The sequence below is a fragment of the Corvus cornix genome, chromosome 3, assembly GCF_000738735.6.
Source record: "Corvus cornix cornix isolate S_Up_H32 chromosome 3, ASM73873v5, whole genome shotgun sequence".
NCBI lineage: Eukaryota > Metazoa > Chordata > Aves > Passeriformes > Corvidae > Corvus > Corvus cornix.
In genome coordinates this window covers 110,603,361-110,616,142 of record NC_047056.1, presented here as the reverse complement: position 1 = coordinate 110,616,142, position 12,782 = coordinate 110,603,361, and the positions used below count along the sequence as shown (strand labels likewise).

Below are 12,782 nucleotides of genomic sequence, written 5' to 3'. Positions count from 1 at the left end.
TGTTCTAATGGTGAAGCTGAAGTGACAATCTCTGTATGCTTAAAAAAGAACAATTATGCATTTTTACACTACTCAGATTTGCCACATTTCAGCAAAGATTGAAAAGAGCATGAGCATGGGCATGTATTGAACTTTGATACGAGAAGTGTATGGTTGTAGTGATTGGATCATTTACTAATCCATTTTGGGCTTCATGAAAATGACTTTCACACACATATGCAAAATTCCTTCTGCAATTTTGTATGTTAGACTTTAAAAGCCTTCTAGAATAGTAGTACTATGAAATAATTAAGTTTATCACCCAAGGAAACCATGAAATCTCCTTGCCGTAAACTTTCTAGAAACATATAGAAAAACATCTCTAAGGAACAGCCTATTTTTTTTTACAGATCACTTTCTGGGAGCACAAGAGAAGGACTAGGCCTCTAAAAGTTTCTGGATAACAATATTTTTTTTTAATTATTCCAATATACAGTGCTTATGTGCAGTTACTGTTGGTTCATTTAGGTTTTTTGTTTATTTTCCTTGGTGATAAATACACAGGCAAAGGTTTCAAGTTTCAAAGTATCACAGAAGGAGACTTACTGCAGTCATAGAATCATAGAATGGTTTGGATTGGAAGGGACCTTAAATAACCTCCATTCCCAACCCCCCTGCCATGGGCAGGGACACCTTCCACTATCCCAGGTTGCTCCAAGCCCTGTCCAACCTGGCCTTGGACACTTCCAGGGATGGGGCAGCCACAGCTTCTCCTCACACTGCCAGCCTCCAGGTCTGCTGTTAGAGGTCACCTGTAGGCAAAGGTCCCTGAAATGTCTCCTTTGAAAGCCAATTTCAACCCTTAAAGACTGCACCTGTGCCACAGAGGGCAGAGACCTGACCAGCACATCTCCTTGGACCGAGAGGTGATGGAGAGGAGCCATGGTGAGGAGCTTGGCTCGCTGAAGACCAAAGGCACACATGGAATGCTGCGTTTTCCTGAGAAGCATGCACTTTCTCTACCTGCTTTTCACCCTGGCTGGGCACACGCCTCCTCCAATTCAAAACCAATGATGTGGGGTTACAAGAGTGCTGCCATCACAATTTCCTATTTCCAAGCCCAACATCTCAACCCTGGTGGTCCAACAGCCTTTGAAGAGACTCCTAACTTCTGCATTTCCATGCCTGGCCTTTGCTTGGGCTGGCTCTTTTGGAGGGGCATCTGCCCGCCTCTGACAGCATCTGTTGGATTGATTGACTCTGTTGTTTCTCTCCCTAATGATAACAATCTGGAGTGGAAGGTGAGTTGGGTCGTGTGGAAGAAATAATGTTCCTTTTTGCCAAATAAAGTCGGGTCTGCAAGGTGTTCTGTACAGCCAAGGAAAAGACCTATGCAAAGTTCTGAACCACACAGAACTGTATGGAATCTAAAGCCCTACTTTAGCTGTCATTAACTTCAGTGGAAACAAAGAATTGAAGAAACTGGATTTTTGTCTTCACAAGGGCAGTAGGAGAACTTCCACAGTCAAATCCTTTGAGCTGATTTTTTTTAAAGAACTTTCCATAGATTTATCTTTAAAAATATTCATACATTTGCAGAAGGCCATGGAATGAATTCTTAATTTATTTTTTTAATTAAATTACCTCACCCCTTCAGATAATCCACATGAGGAAGTAGCAATTGCTACGCTAAATTGTTCTTTGTACCACGGTTCCGGATGTCAGTTTTATTAATCTTTTATTTCTTCCCAATTATTTCACCCACAGGCCATGAATTGCAGCATATCTGACAGTCATCCTTTAGAGAACAAATCGTTTTCACTATTCAAACAGGTGGGGCATGCTTTAAAGAAATACTTGCACTAGCATAATTTTGTTTTAACAGCACAAATAAAACTCAGGTGACTGTAATGAATTAATGAAAATTGCTGAGTATGGTAGATGGGGTAAAAGAATGGAAGTATCTCCCAGGACATTGGGAATCTGGAGCTGCTAGACTGCCTCCCCTCACAGTCAATAGAAATGCAGTCTTAATAACTGTGGTAGGTGTCTTATGCGGCTTTCTGATGGTGATAACCCTGGTCTCATCAAAATTGTTACAAGCACTTCAGATAAAAAAGTACCTTTGCCCTTATCTCAGAACATGGAAAGATATGGGAGACCTTATCAGAGGCAACTTCCCCTAAGGGCTGCCCGCTATACAAACAAAGAACAAAGGCAGCTATGTTTTCCAACACAGGGATTATAATACAGTATTAAAATGCTGGCAACAGCAGACAGCTGCAGGAATTCTGCAGAAATCTGGAAACGGTGAGACAATATTTACTTGCAGTGTGGGCAGCAACCTTGAGCCAGCATGGTGAAAAGGGTGCTCAGTGTGCAACATACCCCAGCAAAGGCAAGGATGAGGAAGGGAACCAAGAAGGGACTAAGGAGATGTGCAGATGCTTTATGCCTTCTGATAGCCACTAGACTGCATGGAAGGAAGCAAGAAAGGTTGTGTTTCAGCAATGAGGGCCTGTCAAAGCTGCCGTTGTGATATTACCTTTTAAGCAAATGAAAGCAAAGATTCTGCAAAAAGGAAATGTGAACTGAATGATGCCAGGTTGGACAGGGCTTGGAGCAACCTGGGATAGTGGAAGGTGTCCCTGCCCATGGCAGGGGGTTGGAACTCGAAGGTCTTTAAGGTCCTTTCAACCTGACCATTCTATGCTGCACTAGAGCAGAGCACATGCCACACATCTCTCAACTGAAGAGGGAAAATGTGCAACATCTGCAGCCATTCTGCAGTAAGTTAACCTTGACCAACATGTGGGGTGAGTTATGTGTACAATAATCACAGAATCAGATAATCACAGAATGGTTTAGGTTGGAAGGGACCTTAAAGATCATCTTGTTCCACCCCCTGCCATGGGCAGGGACACCCTCCTCTAGACCAGATTACTCAGAGCTCCATCCAGCCTTGTCTTGAACATTTCCAGGGATGGGGCAGCCACAGCTTCTCTGGGCAACCTCTTCTAGTGTCTCACCACACTCATAGTCATGAATTCTTCCCTAATATCCAATCTAAACCTTCCCCCTTTCAGTTTAAAGCCATTCCCCTTTGTCCTATCAATACATGCCCTGGTAAGAAGTTATGTCCAGTGCCACAGCTGCAGTGAGCTAATAGAATATATTTTATTCAGCAAATGGAAGTTCAGGAACCGCTTGAAAGAAAATATCACTGTGTTACCCACAGTGCAGGTCATTCTGTGCACAGCTAAGAAGTTGCTCACTTATGTATGTGCCTCAAAATATTTATCCTACTCTTTTGCCAGAGACAGGAAAGACAACTTTGAAACAACAGCCCTGAACTCAAGCTTTTATTTAGTGAACACATTAGCACTGTAGCTTGCTGATCAGACTAGAAGTTGAAGTTCTGCAAAAGGACAGGTCTTCTGTCTTCTCTTTTTTCTTGCCCTGGAGATAAGAAAAAAAAAAAAAAAAATCCAGAACAATGCAGCTCTATTGGTTCATTTTCAGTCACCTGTTCCTTAAGAAAAGTTCTTTCTTCCACAACGGGCAGGCCCAAAGCTGATGTCATTTATCAGCAATAAATATTGACAAGGAAAAAAAAAGGGAAAATGTATATATATATATATATACAACCCTGCACTGGGGAGAGCCTCACACCCCTTCCACTTCCTCAGATACAGGAGGATTCTGGTGGATGAAGGTAATGTATGCAGAATTGAATTTCAGCCTTAGGGATTTTACCCGTAGAGTCTCTTGGTCAGTATTGATTGGGCATTGTGCTACAAAGGTTAATGCAACTAATAGCTAAGTTGTACCAAATGTGATAATTAAAAGAAAATGTCTGTTTATAGTATCTCAGAGGAAGAACATAAAATAATTTATATCTTCTGCTCTGAAACCACACCTTGCACCTGTAGGGGTGAAAAATGGCTTCACTGGAGTCTAATTCCCATATTTCCTTGGATCAAAATGTAACTCTTGGACCCACTTGCTTCATTCTTGAAATGTGAATATAAATCAATCCATTTTTCAGAGGGTGGTCAGTCATGGGAAATGCTTTTCTAATGTCTTTTGAATTATTTTGATAGGTTGAATTTATTTCACTTGAGTATTGGGATATACAAGTATAGCTCAACTCATAACTTGGTCATCTCTAAATGTTAACTATCTGTCCAAACTTTCATGTATATATGCTGCTAAAATGTCTGATCTATATTACAGTATGTAATAAGCTGATTGCCTTTTCTTAATGCAGAGTGAATTTTTTTTTTTATGAAATTTAACGATGTAAATCAAAGAAGGTAGAGGAAAAAGATATTAAAGTAACTGAAAATATTCCCACTCTTCCAAACTTTCAAACCTGCTATGCCCTGAAAGCTGTATCAAATGTCAGAGAGAAAGATTCTGCTGAGGAGTGAAACACCAGGATTAAACATAAGACTGTATTTTTCAAATAGAACTTCTTTTTTTCTAGTTTTGAAGCTATCAGTGTTTATTTTATCTCTTTTTATACCCAATCAAATTTTCATGAAACCTCAGGTTTTCAAGAAGAGCTGCCTGAAAGTGCATTGCTGGCATTTGTTTGTCAGAAGCATAGAAGTGACTTAGTGGATTGAGCACTATTGACAGGGAAGGATAATTGTATCTGGGAACTATCATCTTTTGATTTTGAAAGTAAAGCCCCACACATTTAGTCCAAGAGGCAGATTGGACAGTAGGTCTGGCAGTCGAAGATGTGCGGTAGTATTTAATCAACTTTAACTCTGGATCTAGAAATTGTTTCCAGTGGCAGCCCTTAATCCAGGAGGTCCCAAAAAGATTTTGTTTCTGCATGTAAGGGCAAGAAAACTCTTCTATGTCTAAAAATATCCTTTCAGTTTAAGAATTTATTCTTCATTAATATCAGTGAGATCCCTGCCTCTACCTCATGCAAATGATTTCCTTATGAAATCACAGGAAGAAGAAAATAAAGACTGAATATCTGAATTACGGGATAGGACAACAGATATTGGTTTTAAACAAAAGGAGGGACAATTTAATTTTTTTTTTTACAATGATAGTTTCCCTATCAAGCAGGATTTCCTAGATTTCTATTGACCTGTACTGCTCACACCGTGGGTTTTTCTGTGAGGCCACCTCTAAGGCTTTTTATATTTTTTGGGTTTTATTATCTCTATTTCTCTCTTGCCTGTCTCGTTTTAGGTAACCTGCTGAGCTCAAAGCTAGTCTTCTTTGGGATTTTCCACATCTTTACTCTTTAACAACCAAAAAGACATTTTCCCTCATATATTCTCATCAATACAAAGTTATATAACTTTTGCTTTTCCTGACATGCAGAAAAATTGTCCTGTGTATATGAGTGGTTTCAGAGTGTCTGTGTACAACTGTATGAGGTGCCTTAGGACTCAGAGTGCAGTAGCCAACATTATTTGTTAATAACATCGTATTTGAAGGTTTTCTTTGTGTCTAGGTGTCAGATGAAACATGAGGGTGATCACCACCGTTTGCCTCAGCCATTATGATGCTGATTTAATGAGGAAATGGGGAGCAGGGAAAGAAATGGAGAAAACAGCCCATGTGTTCAGTGCTCCACTCCAAAACACCAGATCTCACTGTAGATGATGCTTGAGAAGGATTCTGATGTGACAGTACTGAACACATTAATGGGCTTTTTTTTCCACACAAGGAGCCAAACATGAAGGAAATGCTGCAAATTCAAGATGTCTTGAATAAAGGAGTCAAAAGGGGACTGAACCATCTGTTTCAAGTAACACACAACTTTATGATATTTAGAGTCCCTGCTTCCATGCAAGGTGGAGTCTTCTCTCTGTAGGAGACCGTGCCTGTGCACAGTTTCAGCACATCCATATTCAGGATCAACTAAAATAAACTTCTTTGTTCAGGCTTGACGTTGCAGCAGTTTTGTATCTTGCTCACATACCACTTTGTGCCATAACATTTATGCAACAGAGACTAATTGTTTCTGGGGTTTTGATTTTTTTTTTCCCCCTATAGAAATGGATCTACTAACTGCAATTTTTCTCCTGGCTGCTCTGCTACACCAATTTGATGGACAGGTAAGAACATTCATCTGTACAAAACACCCATATCTGACTCCTTTGTATAGATATCTGGCCTAATGTAGTCTGATCTTTTGATCTCTAGACATTTAGAATTTAGGGGTGCAAGTATTGTTAGTATGTTAATGTAACACATTGAAGACGAACTCTCATTGCGTACAGACTTTGTATAACTATTATTATTATTATTACTGTTATTATTATTATTGTTGTTGTTATTATTATTATTATTATTATTATTATTATTATTTGTGTGTTGGTTGAGCAACCTGGTCTAGTGGAAAGTGTCCATGTATATGACAGGTGGTTTGGAGCTACTGGCTCTTTAAGCTTGCAACCCAAATCATTTGGTGATTCTGCCTACCAAAATATTCTTCCCTTCATGGGACTAATTTTTAAAAGACATTTTTCATAAATAAATAAATAATTTAAGTTTCAGAAATCTGATTCATAAACTTCTTAGAGAGGATTAATCTTGTAAGATGTAGATATCTACTAAGTGGGCACTTGAATGTGAGCTATTTATCTCATTATTTTATTCTTACAAATGAATGGAAAGAAACAAGTACTTTAGGAAAGAAAATTAAAATTTTCTTCAGTAAATATCAGGTGCACCATGTTGTAAGTTGATACTCTCCTTTACCTGAGTATAGATGCAGCCTAAAACAACTGGCTGAGATGTTACTTCTACCACCATAAATGTCTTAAGTTAAACAAAATTTATGACATTAATTCTTGGGGTAGATTCAGTTGACAAACAAAAGTGACAAGAAGCTCATAATTTATCTTGTCTATTACACTTCTGTTAACTGGGACCTTCACTGTTTTGGTTTTTTTCTTCCAGGGTTTTCCATATAAAAAAGTGAACGCTTTCTCCTTTCCTCATTTTAAGCCTCAAAAAGAAAAACAGATCCTTGAGCTACACAATGAAATACGGAGATCTGTAACTCCCACAGCCAGGAACATGCTGAAGATGGTGAGCCATGAATTACAGCTAGTCTGCTTTTCCCTTAAAGGAAATGATAGGACAAGCCCAGCATCAAAAGAGGCTGTGGAACGAAGGGAGAGCAGCCTGATGAGAAGGACTTGGAGGTGTTCATGGATGAGAAGCTCAACATGAGCGAGCAAGATGCTCCAAGGGCTGGAGTACCTCTGCACTGGAGACAGACTGGGAGAGCTGGGGGTGTTCAGCCTGGAGAAGGATCCAGGGAGACCTTTGAGCCCCTTCCAGTACCTACAGGGGGTCTACAAGAATGAGGAAAAACACTTTATCAGGGCCTCTTTCAATAATACAAGGGGTAAAGGTTTTCAATTAAAAGCAGGTAGATTAAGATTAAATAAAGAAAGAAGATTTTTATGATTAGGGTGGTGAGGCCCTGGCACAGGTTGCCCAGAGAAGCTGTGGCTGCCCCATCCCTGGAAGTGTCCAAGGCCAGGTTGGACGGGGCTTGGACCCACCTGGTCCAGTTGAAGATGTTCCTGCTCATTGCACAGGGGTTGGACTAGATGATCCTTCACTGCCCATTCCAACCCAAACTATCCATGATTCTCTGATTCTAAAAAGAGAAACACAAGCCCTGAATGAAGGAAAGAGCACGCAATGTAAAGGGGGAACGGGAGCCTGAGCAGCAGCTTCTGAATCTCACACTGTCAGGAGGGCAAAAGGGATCTAGATCTGCAAAACTTCTCCCATCCCTGTCACCCCTGATATTCCTTGTTATCCCTGTCCCATGAGCAGATGAGCTGGTCAGTGCTTTGTGGCTAAGCCTGCCTAGCAAGGCCTGCAAACATTCCTCAGGTTCAAAGCCCAGCTGATATCAATCGCCACAACTCAGCTGCACCTGGACTGAAAATCGGTTTTATACTTTTTAGTCCAGTGCACCCAGCAGTGTTCACTTGGACACAAAGCTGAAAGAGCTCAGCAGTAAGTTATAAAAACCCCTTTAATCTGCACCATCTGGAGATTGGGACTGTGTGACAGAACTGTGCAGAATAACCTGCTCTGACACCTTTAAGAGTTGAAGAAATGTGGTTCCCGTGCCCCAGGAGAGTAAAACAGCACAACTCCTCCTCTTTCTGTTGAGGGCCACGGGAGCATCTAGTGCTCAACACCCATTCCTATGTTTTTCTTCCTCTTCTCATGGGCTGCACCAACCTATTTATGACCTGGATACTTCTTCCTTTGTGTCTTTCAGGTGTGGAGTGAGAAAGCTGCCAAAAATGCTCAGAAATGGGCAAGTCAGTGTGGGATGAAAATCAGTCCAAGAGACAAGAGAGTTATTAATGGTACTGACAAAGGTGGAGCCTGAGCTGATGGGTTAATGGCAGTTTGCAGATGACCCCTGTGAATGTGAAAGAGAAATAAGGATGACTTTTAATCTGTTGTAGAATAGCTTTTTAAGATTATTAGAATACCACTTTAGGACCTGGTCTAGTGGAGGATGTCCCTACCCATGGCAACGGGCTTGGAACAAGATGATCTTTAGGTCCCTTCCAACACAAACCACTCTGTGAGTCTGTGATTATGAAACACAAAAACATCATTTTTGTCAGATGAATACTCTGAAAGACAACTTGGAACTCCTTAAAATCACAGGGCAAAGTGGTTGGCATCATAGGCATTTTTTAAAGAGTATAGCTACAGCCCCTCTGTCCCACCTCCCGCCCTACAGTTTGCTTCTTTCCTAATGAAATAGATTTACTTCTTCTCCAGGTGTCACCTGTGGTGAGAATGTGTTGCTGTCATCCTACCCAAGAACATGGGCTGATGCAATTCAAGTGTGGTACAGTCAGTCCTCCAACTTCAAGTATGGATATGGAGCAATCTCGAAAAATGTCAATGTTGAGAGCTACACTCAGGTATGGAGACTTGAAACAAACTGCAGGGGTACACCAGAATTATAGGAGTACACTTAAGGCAGCTGGGAGTTATTTGTAATCAGAAAAAAACTATCAGTGTCATCAAACTATTATCTATCATTCACACTCTGATCCAAAGATGAATTATAAGCTAAAATTCTTTTCCATCTAATTAGGAGGCAATGGAACCAGTATTTTGGAAGAGCTGTTCAAAAGAGAAATATTATTCTGTAGAAAAACCTTTCTTTAGAAATATCTTCAATTCAGAAATAAATATTTTCTGTACAGGGATTGAAATACATTATTAAGAAGTGTCAAAGCAAAATAGCTGTGATGAAAATATTTGAATTTCAACTTTAGTGTCCTGCCAGACACTGTGTTCAAACACATTTGGTAACTGGAGGAAACTCATTTTTCTATGTATTCTTTCTGACAGCTAAACTTTAAACGTAAAAGCTGACTAGAAAAAATGAAAGAAAAAGTTATTTTCTGGTTCTGTTATTTTCTGAGGTTCTCTAATGAGAATTCAAGAGGGATGACTCTGAAATAATGTGTTTGGTTTTTATCCTACAGCTAATCTGGTACAACAGTTACAAGGTGGGATGTGGAGTTTCCTACTGTCCCACAGGCCCGTACAAGTACTTTTATGTTTGCCAATACTGCCCCGCGTACGTACTGCCTTCTCACTCAGTTGTGATGATTATGGATATGTTTCCAAAACATCCTTGGCTATAGGATAAAACAATTGCAATCTACTTTAACCATTTATACTGTTGAAAATACCAATGTGAATTGTGGGTTTTTAACAGCATGTGGAATATATCAGTATTTATTTTATTGCATGTAGGGAGATTTCAGCAGACAAACAAGGGCTTATCTCTGTCAGAATCAGGGATCAGGCACAAATCATGCTGTAATTTTGACCATAAAGAAGAAAATCAGGTGCAAAGTGAAATCCAAGAGCAAATGAATATTCACAGAGGTAAAGGACTGCATTTCAGAATGGTTTTGCTGAGGTTTGGCGAAACTGGGGATAGTGGAAGGTGTTGAAATGAAGTGATCTCCCAACCCCCCCATGGCAGGGGGTTGGAACTAAGTGATCTCTAAGGTCCCGTCCTACCCAAACCAGTCTGTGATTTGTGATTGTATGATTACCTCAATCAGTTGAAATCTATTAGAGAAGCAGAGCTAGGAAGCATATAATTTTTTTTTAACAGATAATGCTATAAAATGCAAATAATCAATTAATCTTGTTTCTCTAAACCTTATTGTCTCTCTTATTTAAAATCAAATTTTTTGTATTGGATGAATATCTGAAACTAAAACATGACAGCCTATGAAAATACTTTTATCCAAAAACTTCTGGATGCCTTTCACTGCAATAAAAAACAAACTCCTGTTAATGGCTCAGAGCTTCATGTTGATCTTGTTTTGTCTCGTAACTCTTTCAAATTTCAGAGGAAATAACCCCATGCAAATAGCTATGCCTTACAGAAGTGGACCAAAGTGTGCTGACTGTCCTGGCCACTGTGACAAAGGACTTTGCAGTAAGTCACTCCATTCTCCTTAAAAAAGGCATTCTGTAATGTTCAAGCCATTTTAACAGCAGAGCAAAAGTACAAAGTTTATACAGACATGAACAACTGGAATTTCTGGAAAATGCAGAAGTATCAAATCAGGGCTTCCAAATAATATTTCATGTGTTTTTTCATGTGTTTGCTCCTCTCTCTTTTATTTTAGCCAACCCTTGTAAGTATCAAGACTTCCTTGGAAACTGCAAAAATCTGAAAATGTTGTTTGGCTGTAGCCACCCACTGGTGAAGAAGGAGTGTCCTGCAAGCTGCAAATGCACCACTCAAATCATCTAAAGTCCTGCTGGATGTCATTACAGCTGCTGTGAGATTATAACGAAAGAGTAGAACTCCCTGTAAAGTTTATTCACTAAAGAGCATCTGCTCATATTGACCAATAGATAACAATTTTATCTGAAATCTGACCATTACTTCAGTCCTAAATTAGACTAGTAGCTCAAAATAACCTCTGATGTTATTTTAGGTTTTGTAGAAATCATGCTTAATGTTACTTTGTGGGTTTCCTTGCAGTGGATCTGGCACTGATTTATTTCTTTTTAATGGGAAACCCACTTTTAAAACACTTCAGGTTTTTTTGCATAATTCGTTAAATGCCACTAAACTTTCTTCTGCTAACTTTTTGTTGATTGCCAATGGAATGTCTTCCTGCTCAATAAACACATGATTTACCACCAGTTCACAAACAGAGATTTTAATTAAAGTTATTTATAAATCAAGGGGTGTGGTTTTTCTTTAATTTGGAAAATTCCTTATGGATATTTTGAGGCTCTTTTATACTTCATGGGAGTGTGGATGAGAAAGGAAAAGAAATACAAATCAAAAAGGGATGTAATTTTTGTAGAGGCAAAATAAGAGGCACATGTTGTATGTTCGACTTTGACCTAATCACAGAGATTCTGCTACATCTGTGCATGCAGGTGATAAATGATAACGTCATTCATGTGGCTCTTTCCCACTAACCTTGCACCCTACTGGGGTGTCCCACCAGACCTCCAGCTGCTCCTCAAAGGGTCCTGGTTTTCCATAGCCCTTGAATCACATAAACCAGCCTTGAGCAGGGCAGAACCCACTTAGCACCTTCCCTTTCTATTTTAGGCCTGTAAAAATAATTTTCTCCACAAGACTGCAATTCTAGATAAAGACACAAGAGGGTGAGCGATACCCAGCCAAGAACCTGCATTTCTATTTCATTTTTCTACCTGTTTAAAGGATATCTCCTTTTATTAGATGTTAAAGTTCTGGGGCTAGTCTGGCCTGATTTTAACACTTGCTTGCACAGAGTTTCTTAGCTAATATTGGCCCAACAAATAATCACTACCTATAGAAACAGTTTGGCAGTGGTTTCCTCCCCTCTATTGTTTCATCGTGTTTCTATTGATCAAATCACCATTATAATAAAGAAATCAAGAGTGTCAAATTAGGGAAATTTATGGTTTCCAGGATATCAATTACTAATTCTGGTAGCCTTGATTTTCTACCTGCCTGAAGCTCAGTTTCACCTTCATGACCACTGCCACTGTGCAAGGTTCCAAGAAAGCTGGAGAGGGACTTTTTACAATGGCATGGAATAACAGGACAAGGGGGAATGCCTTCAAACTGAGAGAGGGCAGGGTTAGATTGGATATTAGGAAGAAATTCTTCCCTGTGAGGGTGCTGAGGCCCTGGTACAGGTTGCTCAGAGAAGCTGTGACTGCCCCATCCCTGGAAGAGTCCAAGGCCAGGTTGGATGTGTCTCTGAGCAGCCTGGTCTAGTGGAAGGGATCCCTGCCCATGGCAGGGGTAGAACAAGATGATCTTTCAGCTCCCTTCCAACTCAAAATGTGATTCTATGATTTGTAGAGAGTGTAGTTCAAACTAAAGCTGGTGAAAATTTCCTAATAAACCTGTGTTTTCCTCAGAAAACACTATTCTATTAAACTCCAATTCAATTATGGGAGGATGCATAATTTTGGCAAAACTGTCAGGTGTTTTCTGGGTTATTTTCTGAGTTTTTTCTCTTTCCTCCCCCTTTATCTGGGCCAATGAATATTCAACAAGGAATTATTTTATTATCAGAGATTTCTGAGGGAGCCTCTTCCCCAGAGAGCCAACTTTCATGCTCTAGATATCCAGCTATGGTGTTTGAGCATGGCAGCAGCAGGAGCTGGAAGGGATCTCCTACAACTTGAGGTGCCACCCTGGAGTGCCAGGCACCCTGCTGGGTTACTGCAGGGTATCCAGGCACAACCTTTGTGCTTTTTCTGGAAATTTCAAGAGA

The 12,782-nt window shown here is 40.0% G+C and overlaps 1 protein-coding gene across 1 annotated transcript; it reads left to right on the top strand.

Annotated features, from left to right (window-relative positions):
• The first annotated feature begins 908 nt into the window (after positions 1-908).
• Positions 909-10,801, top strand: LOC109143739 (cysteine-rich venom protein-like). The gene is made up of 7 exons (XM_019282132.1): positions 909-1,280; positions 6,919-7,050; positions 8,270-8,360; positions 8,788-8,933; positions 9,507-9,601; positions 10,392-10,480; positions 10,674-10,801. The coding sequence occupies exons 1-7, from the start codon at positions 909-911 to the stop codon at positions 10,799-10,801; spliced, it is 1,053 nt and encodes a 350-aa protein (XP_019137677.1).
• The last annotated feature ends 1,981 nt before the right edge of the window (positions 10,802-12,782 follow it).

Excerpts from the sequence above, each read along its gene's own strand:
- LOC109143739 (XM_019282132.1), top strand. The coding sequence starts at position 909 with ATGGAGAGGAGCCATGGTGAGGAGCTTGGCTCGCTGAAGACCAAAGGC. Across the intron at positions 8,361-8,787 it reads AGACAAGAGAGTTATTAATG|GTGTCACCTGTGGTGAGAAT; the intron begins GTACTGACAAAG and ends CTTCTTCTCCAG. Across the intron at positions 8,934-9,506 it reads ATGTTGAGAGCTACACTCAG|CTAATCTGGTACAACAGTTA; the intron begins GTATGGAGACTT and ends TTTATCCTACAG.